General features: G+C 39.2%; 1 protein-coding gene across 2 annotated transcripts in view; it reads right to left on the bottom strand.

The window, feature by feature from the left end:
* The window catches only part of tox2 (TOX high mobility group box family member 2), a 118,504-nt gene extending 99,869 nt beyond the window's left edge, over positions 1-18,635 (bottom strand). For both annotated transcript variants that reach the window (XM_058055116.1, XM_058055117.1), the window contains exon 1: positions 18,482-18,635. In XM_058055116.1, the coding sequence (XP_057911099.1) occupies positions 18,482-18,568 (87 nt within the window). In that variant the 5' untranslated portion in view covers positions 18,569-18,635. The remainder of the gene's footprint in view (positions 1-18,481) is intronic.
* Positions 18,636-21,554: the final 2,919 nt, after the last annotated feature.

The following is a 21,554-nucleotide window of genomic DNA, read 5'->3' as shown; positions in this document are numbered from 1 at the left end:
AAAATAAGACAGAATCCCAAATCCAACCACAATTTGTAAGACAAAGCAGCTTAGTTAAATCTACTTGTATTTAATTTTACGAGTATGTTTGGGGGACAACCTAAAATTAGAAAATTCTGTGTTGACAAAAGAAATAAAAACGAATATTATCACCAAACCCGCACTCAGACTAACATATTTTTTTTTTAAAACAAGTTGTAATGAAATGTGGGGCTGCACAGTGATAAAGTGGTTAGCGCACAGGCCACACAGCTAGGAAAGTTCGATTCCACCCTCGGCCATCTCTGTGTGGCGTTTGCATGTTTTCCCCTTGCATGCGTGTTTTTTTTCCGGGTACTCCGGTTTCCTCCCACATTCCAAAAAGAAGTTAATTGGTGACTCCAAATTGTCCATAGGTATGAATGCTGGGATAGAATCCAGGTGATACAAACTGAAAATGGGAATGACCTCTTAAGAATTTAGTGTAAATCAATGGAAATCAATACAAATTTAGTAAAATTAATTGTAAATAAACTGTACATCAACCAGTCTAGGGTGTATCCAGCCTCTTGCAGCAAAGACAGCTGGGATAGGCTCCAGCATACATTGTGACCCTTGGGAGGATAAGCAGGATAGAAATTGGATTGATGGATAAACTGTACATTAATGCAAATTTTCCTTCAATGAAGAAATAACAACTGGCTGCATGGCGGTCGAGTGGTTAGCGCGCAGACCTCACAGCTAGGAGACCCGAGTTCAATCCTACCTAATGTGGAGTTTGCATGTTCTCCCCGTGCATGCGTGGGCACTCCGGTTTTCTCCCACATTCCAAAAACATGCTAGGTTAATTGGCGACTCCAAATTGTCCATAGGTATGAATGTGAGTGTGAATGGTTGTTTGCCTATATGTGCCCTGTGATTGGCTGGCGACCAGTCCAGGGTGTACCCCGCCTCTCGGCCAAAGACAGCTGGGATAGGCTCCAGCACCCCCGTGACCCTTGTGAAGATAAGCAGTAGAAAATGAATGAATGAATGAATAAAATAACAACTAACAACAGAAAGTTGATAATCATTTTAAAGGTTTTCATGAACAAAAAAAATCAAATAATTTGTAACCAATAATTAACGAATTAATAACAGTAATAATATATAAAATATATATTTATATATATAAATAATATTAAATATATAAAATATATATTTGTAATAATAATAATAATTTATATTTGATATTTTTTTGACAAATAAGTGACCTCTTTGTCATAATGTATATTTCCAATCTTTTCATTTTTACAACAGCTGGCCTGAAACCTGCTTCCCATTTGGGATGATGTGAAATGTTTCTGCGAAAATATTAGCTGGGAGACGTTTGATGTAAACCGTGGGGTCTAATTTCACTGCTGTCAACTGTTTCCTCTTTGCAAAAGAATGTGAGAACATTCGTATGCTTTCACTGCGGCGTGTTTCAAAGTGTTTTTCACACACGATTTGCATCTTTCGTGTGTAATTCAATCACTCATTCAAACTATGGAGCTTAGCAATGTCTCAGTTTGTACAGTCGCACATCAGCCGCAACAAGGATTTATTTGAAAATATTATAGTTTCTGATGTGTCTCAGTCAGTCAAAATGGCAGAGAAGCCAATTTACGCTTTATAACGTAGCAATGCATCAATAATGGAAGGAAAAAAGGCTGCAGTAAATCTACGCTTCAAAAGCTGCAATGTGAAATGTCAAAAGGGGGTGCTGTACATCTAAAAAGTCATTTTAGTCGCACAATGCATGCTGTATTATAAATATGAATAACATTCCCCTGCAGGTATATTGCAGCCAAACAGTACATTTTCATTTTAGCTAAAAAAAAAAAAGCAGAATTTGTTTGTTTAGTTTCAGTGGCAACCAACCGAACCACTTTAATGACACTCCAAATGTGCAAAATGTCTTTCCCTGTCTTGTATTTTTCCAACTTCAACAACCTCCTTGACTTTTCGGTGATTAATTGATAGTTTTGTAGGTGCGGCAAACAAATCAAAAGAGGAGCAGGGAAAGACGGCGGTCCAAATGAGCTGTGTTAGCCAATTTGTCACTTCATCAGCACGTCCTCCTGTGAAGTCTATTAAAAAGAACATTAGGTGATGTGTACCTACAAAGAAAGACAGACACAACTCACGCCTGATACCTGCCAAAAAAGCTGCTGATTAGCCTTGACTGATGTCAGGAGAGAAGAAAAAAAAAAAAACGCACATCGCAGCCAAAAACATGGAAGTGTTTTATTTGATGTGAAAATATTTGTGTGATATTGATCAGAATGTAATGCATCTGCATCTCAAAGATAAAAACTTTGCAAAGTCAGGTGCCAAGAATAAAACTATCAATCGGTAATGTTATGTGCTGCCTTGTGGTGCTAGCTTGTGCTGCTTTATGTTGCAGTGCCGTTTCTTGGCGCTCCAACGCGGTCACCTGCACGCACCTGAGCACACGATGCCATCAGGCTTGCTTAAGCTTTGCTGAATCTATTATGCTCATTTTCAGCCCTTTGTATCGAGTTGTGGACTCCTGTAGAGAAGCTACACGCAATAACCCGCATAGAAAGCTTTCTAGATCTTCCAAAATCTGCACCTATTCCAGCTGTATTTCCTTGGATTTACAAAATGATCTGTTTTAATTTATTCCACACACGGCCCGACTCCAGACACGCCCACTTCACTGTGATTAGTCCCGCTTGTGAAGTCACATTGAGTCTGAAATGCAGCATTTTGAGTCATCCCAAACTTCCAAATGTGCAAACTTTGGAATTGTTTAACATGATAATACAACATTCTAACAACATTTATAGGTCAGTAAAGTGGAAAAAGCATAATAATAATAATAATAATTTTGAAAAATCTATGAGCTGTACTTTTCAGGGGTTGACTGATGCCCTTATGCAGATCTGGGAGCAGATCCACCAGCAGAACATCTGTAATGTCATCAAGATCAGGAAGGAATATCATTGGAAGTCCATATGATATGTGAAGTGTTTTGTTTTGACTTGAACAATTTCCACAGAAGTTGGATCAGCCTGTGTTTTTGCCTGTGTTCTAATTTTGTAAATTAATGTCCACCATTTCAGCATTTAAAAAAAAAATTGTCATTTTTTGGAGGCTGCACGGTGGTCTAGTGGTTAGCACACAGACCTCACACCTAGGAGAACTGAGTTCAATCCCACCCTCGGCCATCTCCGGGTACTCCGGTTTCCTCCCACATTCCAAAAACATGCTAGGTTAATTGGTGACTCCAAATTGTCCATAGGTATGAATGTGAGTGTGAATGGTTGCTGTGATTGGCTGGCAACCAGTCCAGGGTGTAGCCCGCTTCTAACCCAAAGACAGCTGGGATAGGCTCCAGCACCCCCCGCCACCCTCGTGAGGATGAGCGGTTGAAAATGAATGAATGAATGTAATTTTGGGGATAAAATCAGATACAAATGTCTACCAATATCATATTTTTATGCCGATATTATCAGCCATCCCTTATCGTTATTTTGCTCTCAACACATTCCACTCTGTAATGAATTAAGATTTGCATTTCAAATATTTCCTTCATCAAGATCAAGGATGTGTAATTTAAATGTTGTTTATATTCCCTTATATATCATATAAGGAAATACCACCCAGGTATGAAAATTGTTCCTATTATTTATAAGTATGTATATACTCCCAACTGTGTATACTGCTCAGTTTTGATTGACAAAGAGGTCTTCATTTAACATGTTTATAGTAGTGGCTGTAGTTTACGGCCACAACTATTTGTATCTAAATAAAGAAGTAAAAACGTTAGTATAATGCAGTACGAGTGCCAGGCACTGCTGTTGTGTTTGCACAGTGAGGACATTTCAGGCAGCACCAACACATCACGTCAGTCGTCATCGTAGTGGGCGTGGCTAAGGACACAAAACAGCCTTTGTGCATGCCTGACAATCAGTGCAGGAAATGGAGGTGACTTTCAGCTTGGAAATGAATGCATGCTTCTGTATGACTACGCATAAATGAATGCAATTAATACGATAGTACTCACGCAATTTATGGAAAAACTACAAAACCGAGGTCCTGCAAATATATTAAAATGAATGTACACAAATAAAAATGCTAAATAAAATATTTCAAAGAATATATTAAAAAAATTGTGAGGCCTCATTATAGACAATTATAGGCTAAATTATCTCAAGGCAGTGAGACAATAACATTAGTGATTTTTTTTTCTTATTTAAATTTCAAATGTAAACAATATTTGCGGTCTGAGAGATAATAGTTGATTCGTTTTAATTTTGATTTTATAGCTTTTGATCAGGTGAAAAACAGCATATTTCAGCCTATTTTACAGGTTCCAAATATTTCTTGTCACACTCCCCTTCTTGCTTTTGCATATTGTAGCTCAATTTAAAAGTAGTCATTAAGATCCATTAAGATTTTGATCATATATATATATTTTTTATATATTTTACTGTATATATTAGGGATGTTTCCATCAGGGTTTTATGCTGCCGTTAACGATATTGAGTCTTCTTATCTCCTGTACTGAGTCCAGGGTGTGCCGTGCCTCTCGCCTGAAGTCAGCTGGGATAGGCTCCAGCATACCCACAGTCCGGATAAGCGGCATAGAAAATGGATTCATGGAATGAAAACATGATCTCAAAATAATATCGATCATGTCTCGAGGCTGTGCGATTATAACATTAGTGAGCACGCTGCTAAATCAATTATAAAACAGCATAAAAATGGCAAAATGTATTTAAAAAATGAGCTTGAGGGCGTGGGGGGTGTTCTCTCTTGATGCTATTATTCTGGGTCATGGCGACGCAGTAGCAAAGGGGCTATCAGCACACAGCAAATGGAATTCCTGGAAAGTCAACCAAAAGCCACAATGAAAACCTTGTGAACAAAGCCCAAAAGTGCCCAGAGTAGTGTGTTGGAGAGAGAAGGGGGCTTGGGGGAGGGGGGGGGGGGGGGGGTGTGGATGGGGGTTGGAATTGTGGGTTTGTGATGATACGGATGCGGGGAGTCACACACACTCGCCACATGGCAGAGAACCAATTGCTGCTCGCCTAACCAGCCCATGCCTAATCTATCCATCCATCCATTTTCTGTGCCGCTTATCTATCACAAGGGTCGCGGGGGTATGCTGGAGCCTATCCCAGCTGACTTCTTAAAGTGGAAGAAGGTGGAGTTCAGTCACAATTTTTTGTGAAAATATGCCTCAAAAGTCAAACATTTCTTGGGTAGAGAAAAAGGATTAATTCCCCAAGTTAGTTTTACTTTATTTTAGTTTTATTTCACTGAAACATTTTGCTATTTGAGGCTTCATTCTATCATCCATCCATCCATTTTCTACTGCTTATCGTCACAAGGGTCTGGGGCAGGCTGGAGCCTATCCCAGCTATCTTCGGATGAGAGGCGGGGTACACCCTGGACTGGTCGCCAGCCAATCACAGGGCACATATAGACAAACAACCATTCACACTCACATTCATACCTATGGACAATTTGGAGTCGCCAATTAACCTAGCATGTTTTTGGAATGTGGGAGGAAACCGGAGTATCAGGAGAAAACCCAAGCATGCACAGGGAGAACATGCAAACTCCACACAGAGATGACCAAGCAGAGACTCGAACCCAGGTCTTCCCGATGTCCTGACTGTCCTGACCGGCCAACATGCTCAGCTAAATCTATTGACATAATAGAACTTCATTGAAAAGGATGGGCTTTTTCACAGTTAACAAAAAACAAAAATAGTGTAATCATATAAACTGTAACTGCACAATACATACGTGTTTGTTTATGTTATGCAAGTGCGGACCTGCTTGCATCTCTGTGAATGTATCTACCTGTGAGAAAAACAGAAACAGTGTGTGTGTGTGTGTGTGCGTGTTCTGAAGCAGTCATCACAGTGTTGTTTGCACAGGACATGCCTGAGGATGCTAAGACAACCACTGGTGTTTGCCCAGGCTTGAGATCTCCCGAGCTTAATACAGCCAACAGCTGCATTCTTCCACAGCCTTTGGACACTGTGTTTTTATACATGTGTCCTGTGGAATCTGTTAGATTACGACAGCCATATCCAACCCAAACACCCATCAAGATAACAAGCACTTAGATGGGTCACAAACTGGGAAATACACGTGTTATTGAAAGCACATCGTCATTGAAGCAATATGCCTCCTCTGGTTGCACATAGGTTGTGCACTCCATTTTGCTTCAGTTGGTTAAAGACGTACGAATTACATTTTTAATCACTTTATGAAATGTCATTAAAAAAATCATAAGTCAGGGGTGTCCAAAGTGGATCCCGGGGGCCATTTTCAGCACTAATTTGCTTTTGTCTATTTTGCTAGATGTGTATTATAGTCAGACAGCTTAGCATAATTTCCCCTACAGTAGAATGGATTGTTTTTAGTATTTCTACGCACAATAACCCATACAGAAAGCTTTCTAGATCGTCCAGAATCTGCAACTATTCCAGCTGTGTTTCCTTGGATTTCCAAAACGGTCTGTTTTTATTTATTTAACCCACAGCTCGTCTCCAGGCACACTCAGGTCACGCTCAGCTTGTACAGCTAACGGCATGTTGTACCAGGGCACGCCCATATAAGGAAGTCTGACTCACTGTGATGTCACAAGGAGCCAGTGTTCGAAAAACTCTCTGAAACCGAGCGTTCAGAGCAATCCCAAACTTTTTCAGGGCTCACTTCCAAATTCACAAACCTCATTATCTGAAACATTGGCATCGGTTAATATGAGAATACGGCATTCCAACAACATTTATAGGTCATAAAAGCGGAAAAGGCATAATAGGTCCCATTTAAATAATTTTGTGGTATGTGGCCCTTGCTTGAAATAATTTGGACATATTTACTTTTGCATTAATCGTAAGAAGGTAATAATTCCCATTTGATATCACAACTTAATTATTTACCAATGGCATGAAGTACACAAGAAAGTGAAAAGGAAAACAAAGCTCTTTTTCATGGTCATTTATTAACAAGTATACTGCACAACAACAACAGAACCAATGCTCAAGTCAGCATTAGTACCACTAATGATTGTAAACAACATGTAACACCAATGCTTAAGTTTTCTATTTTTTTAGCCACATTCTAAAGCGCAATCAGAAGATAAAGCTACATTGCATTACTGTAAAAATAAAAATCACAAGACAAACTTACACATTTACTTCTCAGCTGACTCACTATCGACTACAGGATGCAGTGGGGCATCCCCCTATTTGCCCCTAATGTACTGCACTGTATTGCAGTGTTTTGCAAATAGTTGGGAGGGCCCCTCGGTGGGGGGAGCGCGGGAAGCTGTCAGGAATGGCGCGAGAGGCTTTCATTTCTATGCCACACCTACCAACATGTACAAGTTTATAGTACTCAACATGCAATTTGACTCTTGAATACTTTTGTATGCTCTCCATTTTGTTGCATTTTCCTGGTTTCAGTTTCAGGTTCAGTCTGCACAGTACAGATCAATGAATAAACACTATCTAGTGTTTAAAACGTCTGTTGAGAAGCACTGCTGTCGTGTAACATCCAAACATTGTGTATAATTTGCGACGTGTAAGCCAGTGATTCACATACACTCCATCTCCATCTCAAAATTGATGACTTCATCAAAAAGGTTGAGTTTGAAGAGTGATTATATGTCATTACAACTTCCCTCAGGTTTCAGCCCAGATGTAATCTATCATGTCCACAACCTGTCAAAACTATTCAACATGTCACGGCGCCTAAATGAAAGAAAAGAAAGAAAGGGGAAAAGAAAAGTAACTCCTCCCCCTCCATCCCTCCTCTCCTTTAGTGTTTCATTTCCTGCTCAGGGTGCAAACAACAATCTCACACCATTCCATGTCGAGCATTTATGAGGGGAAAATATGACAGCGCCATAACGCTAGGCAATGGAGCGCAATGTTGGAGCACTTCAAATGAAAAAAAAAAACAAATAGTTGAATGCTGCAGAGCGTTCATAATGAAATCGCTCTCTCTTTTTTCATGGTCTGGTTTTTTTTTCAACACGAAAAAATGTGAATACAGGACATAACAATTGTTGTGTGATGTTTAAAACATGTAATTGTGGCAAAAGTGTAAATGTGATCCAATGGGCATTCAAAACCTCGAAAAAAATATCGATAAACTACCTAAAACATCAAGTACAATACGGCCAACACTTGAAAACAAAAATGGAGAGGCCAAGTTGACAATAATGATAATAGTAGACAATAGTAGTCATGAGAAAGGAACTTATTGGACAAAATGTACAGTTCACAATATGGGTGTGAATTGGCAAGAATCTGGCGATACGATACGATATATCACGATATATCATGATACCGATAACAAGGTGATTTTTTTTTTCTTCTAGTTAAAGATTATTTCCTGGCAAAACTGAATTACACCAGCAATATGCACTTAATAAACACATTTTTATTCGATTAAAACAGTATTTTATGCTGTATCACAAACTTTCCTCTGTAAAAACTTAAAGTGTAGCATTTGGATAAATATAGCTTTAACATCCAGCTTTAAATTTACCAAAAAAAAACATAAAAAACAAATAAATTAAATTATGTCTCAAGAACCTGCTCAAATGTTCACATTCTATTAGCTGTGGAAAAAATGCAGAGTACACAGTCTGTGACTTATCCACCATCAGAACAGTATTTTTGTGGAACAAAGTAACTAACATCAGTAAAAATGTCCTTGAAATAACCATTATTTAACAAAATAGTCATATAAATTTGAAACACAAAATACCTGCAATATCACAGTACTACTTTTGTAGTATACAAAAGAACCATCGCATTGCTTGCTAGCGGCAGGTCCTCATGGTGTCTCGCTAAGTGGACTCGCAGATTTGTCGTGTTTCCCGAAAACTTTATTCGGGCATGACACATTTTACAAACGGCATAAGTTTTGTCAATTTGTGCACACCCTACTTTGTGTAGAAATCCAAATTTGTTCACTTCCTGCTTTCCATAATATAGTTTAAGGTTTTTTTTGTTTGTTTGTTTTTTTAAATAATGTAGTACCAAAGTACGAGGTGATATGACCATACAATGACATAATGTGTACCATAGTAAGTGTCAATATAGTGATATGTATAGCACATCATGACTGATTCAAGACTCTTCATCCTTGTATTTAGCAAACATCAACTGCTTGTATTGTTTCTAAAAATAATCTTCACTTGAATAAATACCATATACAGTCTATGATACGTAAATGCCTAAAAATATCGATATCTTATTTTTTAATATCGATACAGTATCGTGGAGCGAAGTATCGCGATATATCGCCGAAACTATATTTTCTTACACCCCTAGTTCACAATATGTTTTATTGTGTTTAAGTGTTATTATTAACACTAATTACTTTTACTGGTGCATGTGTTTGTGTTGCTAAGAAGACCAAACAGCAGTGTGACCCCTGACCTATAATCATCCCAAATGCCAACAATAACTGGCCGCAAAGTTTCAGAGCACAAATTCAGAGCACTTTTTTAAAATAAGATGTCGTTATAAAAACATCTTTGCAGCAAATGCGTATAGTTCCTCGGGTGTGTGCAGCACTTATCTCTAGTCGAGCATGCACCGTACTTCTACTTCTGGTGTTTGTTTTTGGTTTGTAAGTGAAAGGCATCACTCAGCATTTCATGCAGGTTTGGTTTGCACCACACCAAAGGCTGCACAATAATAAACGTCTGTCTTTCAAGACCTTATCTGCACTGGAACACATCTGGTGGCAAGGCTCATTTTGGTTTTCACATTGGTGAATGACATTACAGCTGAAAAATAAAGTACCGCACTATAAACCCCCCCCCCTCCTCTTTCTCGCTCTCAGCGCTAACCCAGCACCCCCCCCCCCCCCCCTCTCTCTCTAACCAATCAAGAAGTGAATATAAAAGAGCAAGAGTGCAGACAGATGAGGCCCTTCAAGGAAATCATTCCTGAGGTGAAGACAGTTTCAAACTCCTTGGCATCCTGGACGCCGGTCAAGAGGATGAAAGGAGCCTCCAGGGTTCCAGCCCGACTGTACTATGTGGGTCTTGAAGGGGGCCAGAGATGGTAATTAAGGTTAATGTGATTTAATGAGGGCCATGAGTTGGGCTGGGAGGAGAACGGCTTCCATTGGCAATCAGCGTCAAATGTGTAATTTCTCTGACGTCTAGTGATGTGGTCGTGTCTCTTTGGATGCAGGTCGTCATGCGAGGATCCTGGACTAAAGTCACTATAGGGAAAATTCTCCGACAGAGAAGTCGGGATTAATTTTAAAGTAACAATGTGGCCATAGTGTGGCTACAAAAACATATGGAAGGTACACAAGCCTATCAGGAAAGTAGTCATTGTTGTTTCCATGGCGACCCCATAATACCTGTGGACCAGCCAGGACCTATCTCTGATGTCGGTGCTTTTTTTTGTTGTTTTTTACAAAAACACAGGTCATCTCATATTTGGTAAATACGAATTTCAATTTGCATTTATGACATTTATGACGCAAAATATACCGTAACCTTTTCACATGACTACTGGGTAAATGACACAGGGACCGGAGTGACTACGCCAGGAAATATAACCAAATTATAATCATGCATCGTTTTTTTTTTTATCTTTTATATGCCAGTGAAAGTACCGCAGTCCCACTTTGAGTATGCATGGGTTAACCTTTATCCATGACTGTTGGTGCTGGCCAGTCAGCAGAATGTTATGAATGGGCACAATGTGAAAACCCCAAGTCTGTCTCTCCTCCAAGAATGCAGGCCTCCATGTAATTACCGCCTCTCTTAGTACAGGATGAGTTGCTGCTGAAATTCTGTTGCTGTTACAGTCATGTTTGGAGGAGAAGAGCCTCCAAACATAACATATATTCTGAGAATTCAATGTGAACACAGAGACTAAATGGTTTTGTCCGTATTGTTAAGTAAGCCATGACTAATACAGGGCTACAATGACAGTAAAGAAATAGATTTAAAGCTACTGTATGTAAAAACTAGCGGTGTCACAAGACCACATGACACATGAGATTGGGTCTACAAATTTTAACATTGCAATGAAAAAATTGAAAAAAAGTATATACCAATATATATAAAGTACTAATATAATTTCGGGCTGCACAGCTAGGAGACACAGGTTCAATTCCACCCCCTGCCATCTTTTTGTGGAGTTTGCATGTTCTCCCCGTGCATGCATGGGTTTTCTCCGGGTACTCCGGTTTCCTCCCACATTCCAAAAACATGCTAGGTTAATTGGCGACTCCAAATTGTCCATAGGTATGAATGTGAGTGTGAATGGTTGTTTGTCTATATGTGCCCTGTGATTGGCTGGCGACCGGTCCAGGGTGTACCCCGCCTCTCACTCAAAGTCAGCTGGGATAGGCTCCAGCATCCCCCCGCGACCCTTGTGAGGAAAAGCGGTAGATATTCTTATCACTCACTTTATAACTCCGAATGTGGTAGTACCATTTGATGCATTTAAGTATGCTCGGAAATCCCAGAAAATGTATTTACAACATGTGTATGGAATTTAAATAACATGGTGTCTTTGAACGAAACCCCCTGTTGCTTATAATAACAAAGTTAAATTTACATTTTCTGCTACTATTAAAGAATTATTGTGTTTTTAAGAAATAGATTTTCAGACATATGCTATCTTCAATATTGATTTAAATTTTTTGTTAATTTGGAGTTAATACATACAAAAATATATAATCCTGTCCTGTCATTAATCTTTCAATAGAATACAGTAAACAAGGGTATATTTGAGACACAGTTGCATAAGGCGATTAACCATGATTAATTTTGAAATTGTTATTAATCTGACTAAAAACAGGGTCTATTTGCTTCTGTTGGCCCAAATAACTGGAAATGGCCCAACCCCCCCCCGCCGCCCCCCCAATTAATACTACATCTAATAGAATAAATACAATAAATGACATATTAAAATTAATTAATTTTGCTAGCCATTGAGCTAGCAAAACGGCACGAATTGAGTGACTGAAACTTGCAAGACCAAAGATGGAGGACACAGCATCTATGTGAAGTGTCACTAAATAAATAAAAGTACTGCTGTTGTACACCGGCGGTCGAGTGGTTAGCACGCAGCTGGAAGACCAGGGTTCAATTCCACTCTCGGCCAACTCTGTGTGGAGTTTGCATGTTCTCCCCGTGCATGCGTGGGTTTTCTCCGGGTACTCCGGTTTCCTCCCACATTCCAAAAACATAATACAACGCTCTGTGTATGCTAGTGTCCCCGCCTCCAGACACAGAGACAAAAGAGACTGTAGGACTGACCAAACTGCTCACTCCGTTCATGCTGTTGTTCTAGGGAACTAAGGTGCTGAAACCAATGCTCAGAGTGAGCTCTCTTCCTGCTTGTTTGGAGGCAAGAGACGATGTTATTGCAGCCAACACAATTATAGAGTTAATTTCCATTTATTATGACTAGCTCATTTGTTATTGTCCCAGGTCTAACCCCCAGGAGAAATCTTATCACATTTTAATCTTGTGACATGGGTGTTGTGACACACCTAGAAATAACTGAACCTCAAATATACAGTATATTGCCGGCAGTGAATAAAAAAAAAAAACATTATTGTCACAGTGCAGTGGTTTTCCAAACTTTTTTTCAGCGCCCCCCTTTTGGAAATGACATTATTTTACTCCCCCACCTCATGTAGAACATAACTCACACAACATGAAAACCATAACTCCAATAATCACAGCAGTGGCCACTTTTACAATTCCAAAAATACACTGGGGAGTTTACCAAACCACCAAGAACAAACAAAAACCTAAACATTTTTTTTCCGCTGTACACGGAACCACACGGCTGCCTGCTGCAGAGCTTCTACACACAATAACAGTCCACAAAGCAGCACATATTTGGAGCTTTACCATGTTCTGGGTCGCAGGAAGGGATTCATGACGTACGTTGTGTGTCAAAACACCGCAAAAAAAAGCACATAAGTAAGAAATACAAAGCAGCAGTGTTCAATATACCCATTGTAAATGATGATAATGACCACCGTGTTTATGTGAGAGGATTGTGACAAGCGGATTTTGATGAGCTTGTTGGGTATCGTGGAGCCTGGTGCTGTCATAAATTGAAAATTAGATGAGTGAATTTACTCCCATCACAAACATTGGGCGATACTGATGATTATTGTCATTTACAGTATGTATACATTTGTAACCATTTTCAAGCTACAATGTTTTGAAATAATAATATCTGTTTTTTGTTTGTTTTTTGTTTTTTTTAATATTTTGAAATAATAATATCATAACTGAATATTTTCCGGTCGAGTGGTTAGCGCGCAGACATCACAGCTAGGAGACCAGGGTTCAATTCCACCCTAGGCCATCTCTGTGTGGAGTTTGCATGTTGTCTCGCGGTACTCCAGTTTCCTCCCACATTCCAAAAACATGCTAGGTTAATTGGCGACTCCAAATTGTCCATAGGTATGAATGTGAGTGTGAATGGTTGTTTGTCTATATGTGCCCTGTGATTGGCTGGCGACCCGTTCAGGGTATAGCCTACCTCCAAAATGAAGATGAGATAACACTGTGCCTGTATTTGAAGTATCATGAGTAGCATCCAGCAGTTTCATCTACCTTTAAAATATCAGTTGCTGTGAAACTCACACCTGTTACAATGTAGTGTGTTTCACACAGGACTGCAATCTATCTGTGGTAGGTTAGCAATGCAGCCGAGATGCATGTCCATGTAATTTTGATGCATGTTGTGGGAGACAAATGCACAAACAAGATGGAGTTGCCTCTGAGAGTTTTTAGAAGAGGGAGGGCCCAACAGCAGCGATGGATGCTAGTTGAAAAATAAAAGTGTCAAATACAACCAATAAAAGTTGGTAACACTGATCCCTCCTGCTACGTCATCTTCTTTCATGTCTCACTTTAGGATTGTAGATGATGCCTCTGAGAGTTTTTAGATGAGGGAGGGCCCCACAGCAGGGATGGATGCTGGTTGAAAAATAAAAGTGTCAAATAAAACCAGTTAAAGTTGGTAACACTGATTCCTCTTGCTACGTCATCTTCTTTCATATCTCACTTTAGGATTGTAGATGATGCCTCTGCGAGTTTTTAGATGAGGGAGGGCCCCACAGCAGGGATGGATGCTGGTTGAAAAATAAAAGTGTCAAATAAAACCAGTTAAAGTTGGTAACACTGATTCCTCTTGCTACGTCATCTTCTTTCATGTCTCACTTTAGGATTGTAGATGATGCCTATGAGAGTTTTTAGATGAGGGAGGGCCCCACAGCAGGGATGGAAGCTGGTTGAAAAGTAAAATTGTCAAATAAAACCAGTTAAAGTTGGTAACACTGATCCCTCTTGCTACGTCATCTTCTCTCATGTCTCACTTTAGGATTGTAGATGATGAATGTGAATGTGGTCAAAGAGCTGTTTTTTCCTTAGTTTCTCATGAACTCTAAAACATTATTAAAGATTTAAAAATGAACTTGCTACATAAAATGAGTTTTCACGTTTCAGAAATAACAGCTCTCTCCAATTATCACTCTACCCTCTTTGCGGTTTAGGTTAAAAAAAAAAACGCCTTGGCTATAATAACAGCATAAATGGAGCGCTGCCCTCGGAGAACTGTAAATAAAGAGCAGCCAAAAGCTGAAAATACATTTTTTATCCAGACTCTCACCAAATCTTAGCATAGCATAATCCCACTGTGTTGCCACGTTAAACTGCAGCAAAGCTTGAAAGATTTATGCACAGTACTGCACATGTGCTTATATATTTATATACTGTATTACCATGTACATGCTTTATAATGTATCTCCAGATTCTAAAGTATATATACTACAGTGTAATTACAGGACAGGATGGGAGAGAGAGTGTAGTGGAGGAGCTCCAGTAATCTATCCAACTTCATTTCAGCAAAGTGATTCTGCGGCGGGGGGGGAAGGGGGGGGTATGCACAAGTCATAATGCATTTGACAATTGGTCCAGCTCCTCTAACACAGGCATTTGCAAAAAAAAAAAAAAAGAGACCTTCAGCACTGAAGTGTACACTGAGCAAACAAGCCTCCCACTCAGTCAGAGGAGACGCACGGGGGCTTCAAAGATTAGGAAAAATCTTGGGCAAAATGTAAAGATGACTCATGGTGATTGTGCAAGTGCGGGACAAGTTGGACAGAGAGAAAAGGAGCTCACACAGCTCCAGGCTCCATGGCGGGAGGAATCGATGCTTCTTTTTTTTCTGTCCTCTTTTGTACAAAAAAAAAAAAAAAAAGTGGATGTGCAAAGGGTCACTTTTGTCAAGCTACGGAAGCACAATGGTCATTGTTTGATTTGAACGCAACTAAAAAACGCAGTCAAAGGTCAAGTGCGTATTGATTATAGTTCCTGGCAGATATCAATCAATCATTCATAATAAGCTCCAACCGGCTTCATTTGACATATTCCTCAATCATTTACTGTTTTGGGTATCCAAGCAAGGGGTTCCAAAATGCATCTTTAAAATTATGTGAGCTTCTGTACAGTAAATTTATGCCAATATATGATTTATTTACCTCCGTAAAATACATTTGTACATGTAGTCACTCCCTAAGAAACAACACTAGACCCAGGAAGTACAGTCTTTTATAGGCGGATGGTGACATACTGTACATAATATATGGAATATGTACACTTCCTGGTTAATGTGTGATATTATGTACACATAACATAACATAACATAATTGACATGTTGCTAAAGACGACAAATTTGTGATACAAACTTTTAATTTATTTGTGGTGCCCCATAATTAATAATATTATATCATAATGCATATATTCCTCAATAGCTTGACAACAGTAGCAACGTATACATGGACCCAAATATTCCGATTCCATTCGGGTTATTTGCTCAAACGGAAAGAATGTAACCTTTGTATACACCTCATTCCGAAAGAAAAGTGCCAATCCGAATGAATATACATAATCGGATTCACAGGGGTGGAATATTCCTTTCCCCAATCCGATTGAGGTATCTTGTTGTTGTCAGACTGCGTTCTTCTTCGTGGTGTTTTTCTTCTTCTGTTGTTTATTGGCGGTTGGCAAGCAGCTTTCGTGTGCATTAGCGCCATCTGTGGAACAGAATCTAAACCCTTCTATACGCCATTCATAAGCCCAGTTTTATTAAAAAAGAAAATACATATCTATATAAAACATGTGCCGAGCTTAATTATAAAATATTAGTAAGATTTAACTTTATCTTTTCCTGTTCCCGGGTGCGTTCTTGCGTTCTCTGAGATATGACGTAACACACAGCTCGAGACGTTCTTCGATTTAAAAAAAAATGGAGGCGAGAAATGGCACTGGACTGCTGCGGAAAGTTTGTTTTTGATTCAAACTAAATTTCAAGACTGGACGAATGAAAAACTGGCAATACGGAGTTATTCCAACAAGTGAAAGAAAAACTCAAGGAAGTTGGTATCACATGTTGGTGTTTACGCTTTACTGCGCATGCCCCATTGACTATTCTGGTTGATTATAGCGGCGCATGTAGACAAGAGATTGGAATATTCCTTTCCATGTATACCATTGCTTTTGGAAAGGTCATTTGGAAAGATTCCATTCGGAAAGAGAAAAACTCCTCATGTAAACATGGCTAGTGCAAATGGACAGGCGGTCATCAAACAGCAAATCAAACATTACGTAACAGGACAGATAGCACACAACAACAATGAACTACAATTCTAGGTAGGTAGCTACGACGGAGTACTAACAACAGGAATGTAACTTTATTGTTATTTACAAGGTGCCTGCAAGGCATGCTTGGTACTCCTTGACATTTCAAAAAAGTGACATATTCACATTTTTTTAAGCCATCCACACAACACCACAGATGGATTGTAGTCCTGTGGCCTTATATAGGATTACGCCTTCTAAACTACAATTCTAAAAAAAAAGGTATTACCATTTTCTTACAAACTGCACCCATGCAAGATCATCCCCTTAACAGTAAGGATCTCTGCACCTGCAGCTGAGGCAGTGGTAAAGACAAAAAAGATGCAACAAAAAAGGTCACAACAACTCACGCTGTCATTACTTAACAGTTATGTGTGGTGTGGTAGTACCACATCAAACTACATAACGTGTCAGTGGCAGCTGTTACCTTAAGTAAAGGAGGACGTTGTGTGTTATACGATTCTGCCCTTGAAAGCCATACCTGCCCCTCATAGTGCGCTTGCTCACTGGATCATGACGGCTACTACACTTCATTATGTAACTGGTCCTTGCGAGGCAGGCAGGACATGATGACAAAAGTTGTGTTCAAATGGGGGGATAGAAATTGGACTTTTGTGTTGGCGTTGCAAATGTGCATAAGTATAATAAAAATGATGATAGTCAATCAGTAACACAAAATACAATAAACAATATTTTGATTTAACTTACATAAAAATATAACATACTATGGCAGATTCGGACCAGGAAGTGCACAGGAAGTAACCGCTTTGATTATCTTCACACTGAAACCAAACCAATCTGGGTGATGATTTAAAAAAAATAATAATTTCTGGGCTGTGTGAATATTTTATTATTTCTTAGTGTGATGTTTATTTCCTTGTAACATTGAATATGTTAAATCCTTTGTTATCATGTTCAAATTGTTCATTTGGAATATGCAACGTCCACAAATGGCCCCTATGCCACACATGTGCACCCTTACTGTAACTCATGTCCTATACCTATACACTGTTTTCTCTCTAATATACACAAAGTGGAAAACTGAATTTCCTAAAGTGCTTTTTTTAAGTGTGGTTCGCCGATGAACTTCAGTTACATGAACTATGCAGTCTTCATGGTCTAGTGCTTAGTAGTAGTAATAGTAAAAGATTAGAGCACTAAATTGACTACTTCTTGGACTGTTAGTACCAAAAAACTACATCCCAAGATGTAAAAAGGGTCAAAAATAAACCGTATTACCCCCAAATGACAACCAAAGTAATAAAAAAGTGCAATATACATGCTATTTCTTGTAAGAAAACATATAATGTGCATGCAAAAACAACAAAATGTTGCATTATTCATCCAAATACTACCATGTGACACTATTTGTTCTCCATCAGAGCACCACAACCACACAGCCAGCCACCATACAACACTAATGCACCACATAAGGCTGATTGTCGGACTCCAGTGTCGTTACGAATGCTGTAAATTCACATTTCAATGCCACTCAAGCACAGTGAAGGTCCAAACACTTTAACACGGACAGTACAGAGGCAGCTTGTGCGCACTAACTCCAAACCAGCATTACGCGCCGGAGAAACGCATAAAGCAGGTGCACGCCTGCTTTTGTCTACTTTTTAGCCTACTAAACAAGATACTCAAGCAAAGTTACGGTTGCCGATGTGAGCTTTCACCTCGAACTACTTGTCAATGTAGCCACAAAGAACCAGAAAGCCACGTTCGGACAACATGCATGAGTTCGCCGACGTGCAAGTGAATGTGTTTCTTTACCTTGTTGGAGTGATAATAGTCCAAAGTGGAGTCAGGCGTTAACGCACCCACGCTGGAGGGGGGAGCCGGGTAGAACCTGACGTCCATCTCAGGGTCAGCGGGACTGGTGAGAGTAAAGCTCCTGGAAAAAGAAGCTTGCGCGTCTCTCTCTCTCTCTCTCTCTCTCTCTCTCTCTCTCTCTCTCTCTCTCTCTCGCTCTGTGGCTCTCTGTCTCTCTCTCTCTCTCTCTCTCTCTCTCTCTCTCTCTCTCTCTCTCTCTCTCTCTCTCTTTCTCTCCCTCACGCTCTCTGTGCTCTACCGTTGTACTTTGAGCTCTCACATCCAGCCAAGTAACTGGCAAACTGCGACCTCTACCGGCACTATGGGGAATACGTTTCAATTCAAATCAACAGGAAGTTTTGCAATTTATGGGCAAAAAGAATTAAATTGAAAAATTGTTATTTTTATACAACACTCCTGGTCAAAATTGCAATACCAATTAAAAAAAATAATAATAATAATTATTATTTAATAAACATTTTTATGCAATACTTTTTTATATTCAGTATAGTTACTCCAGACTCAATTCTCAATGCAATATACTAAGTTCTATGTGAAGTATTTCTATAATGCCTCATATTAACTCACTAGCAAGATCTCAGTGTATAGACTGGTCATATATCTCATCTCGTTTCATATTATCTGCATACTGTATTTGTAGTATATAACTCTGGGTAAAACTGTTGATTCTGTTAATACTTGGGTTGTTTATATTGTTTATTTTTCTATATTGTGTATTTTGTACTGCTTAACTGATTCTGTACTCTTGCTGCTGTGCTACGCAAATTTCCCCACTGAGGGACGAATAAAGGCATATCTTATCTTATCTTAAACTGCCGATGCAATCCATCCCCAAATGTTGTAATTTGGATTTAGATCAGGTAAACAAGCAGGATGGTCCACAAGACTCCAAGAATAAAAATGTAAATGATATGCAAAATGAACTGTAACTAATATTGTTATACTAATAATTGCTTCACATGCAGTATTTTTCATTTGCATTTATATTATAGTGGATCTTTTTCCACTTTTTTGACCTATAAATGTAATTAGGATGTTGTATTCATGTGTTAAATGATGCAAAAGTTTCAGATAATGAGATTTGCATTTGGAAGTGAGCCCTGAAAGAAGTTTAGTATGGATCAGAATGCTCAGTTTCAGAGGATGTTCCAACCCTGGCGGTTTGTGATGTCACAGATTGTATGTGTAGCATTATAGAGTGTGCATACAGGGAGTGTTGTGTTGCTAATAGCCATTTTCCACCACAATCAGTGGGTTGACCCAAGTTTTATAAACACTGGTAGTCCTGCAAAAAACATGTAATGACCACATTACACTTAGAAAACACTAAAATGCTACTTAAAAGTTACTTATCATTGAGAGAAATCTTGAAGTAACCTCTTTTCTTGAGAAACAGTCTTACTGGACTCTGTATCCATCCTGTAACCGTTTTAAAATGATAAATCGCCGTTTATCAACTCCTATACCATTTATCAACACCTATAAAATTGGGTTTGGCAGCTATATTTATTTTAATTATTCTATCTTGTGTTATTTTAATTGTAATACTTTTATTTAATAAAAATCTTAATGTATATTCTTTTCTCCAAATAATAACATCACATTTCTAGAAAGGTAACGATCACAGAATAAAATTAATGACGTCCCCAACAATCCACAGACCACCCCAAACTAGTCACTTATTAGTATTTATTATTTAATGTGTTCCCAGATACGTATGTAAACCCCATATATGTAAGAAATTCAGTGACATACTGAACACTCTCATTGTTGCACATCATTTCATTACATTGGTTGAAATGAAAGAGCTCTTCTTTTACAAAAAAAAAAAAACACGTATAAAAGCCCTTATAAAGGGTTAACAAGAATGCTTGATGCAGTCATAGTGGACCACTGGTGGCTTTGCTGTTCCACACACACTCTCATACACACACTGGTGGACACAACAGGATGTAAGTGCAGAACAATGTCCAAGCATGAGCTTCAAGAAGGAAAATAACATTCTGATGGCCAAAATGTTTTTCCTTGTGTGCAGGAGGAAAGTTTTTTTTTTTTTTTTAAGCTGAGGCTGTTTGTTTGGGTTCACTTGCTGTCTCAGTGGACAACTTCAGCCTCTGTCAGGGTTGCAATTATACATTACACAACACGGGTCCAGGGGAGTGTGTGTCTCCAAGAAGCACTATTGTGTACTTTATCACTAATACAGTGTTTAGTGAATAACATGGCTATGGTGGTTATGGTTATGACTCCACATCACCCACAGTAAGAGATTTTTGGAGACATGAATAAACAGCTGAGAACTGGATGAGCTAGCCATTGAGCTAGCAAAACGCCACAAATGGAGTGGCTGAAACTTGCAAGACCAAAGATGGAGGACACAGAATAAATAAAAGTACTGCTGTTGTACACCGGCGGTCGAGTGGTTAGTGCGCAGACCTCACAGCGAGGAGACCAGGGTTCAATTCCACCCTCGGCCATGTTTTCCCTGTGCATGCGTGGGTTTTCTCCGGGTACTCCGGTTTCCTCCCACATTCCAAAAACATGCTAGGTTAATTGGCGACTCCAAATTGTCCATAGGTATGAATGTGAGTGTGAATGGTTGTTTGTCTATATGTGCCCTGTGATTGACTGGCGACCAGTCCAGGGTGTACCCCGCCTCTCGCCCGAAGACAGCTGGGATAGGCTCCAGCATCCCCCGCAACCCTCGTGAGGAAAAGCGGGAGAAAATGAATGAATGAATAAATGCTGTTGTACACCTCCTGGTGTCGCTGGGAGCACTTCCTGGTTCCCAGCATGCGTTGCGGCACAGTCTATGTAAATAGCACTTCAGTTGCTAGATTAAAGTCACATAGTTGTTAGTTATTGTTATTCACAACCAGTAATAGTGTCTTATTTATTTTTATTTATCAGTTGTGTTGCTATGATTTTTTTAAATTGTCACTTTTGTTTTGTTCATTCTCGTACAACACTGATTCACTTCCATTTCTAATGGCTTCAAGTTTTGATTCAACAA

The sequence above is a fragment of the Doryrhamphus excisus genome, chromosome 18 (assembly GCF_030265055.1).
Source record: "Doryrhamphus excisus isolate RoL2022-K1 chromosome 18, RoL_Dexc_1.0, whole genome shotgun sequence".
Lineage (NCBI taxonomy): Eukaryota > Metazoa > Chordata > Actinopteri > Syngnathiformes > Syngnathidae > Doryrhamphus > Doryrhamphus excisus.
Note: the sequence above shows the minus strand (reverse complement) of the source record. Positions and strands in the feature narration are given on the sequence as shown.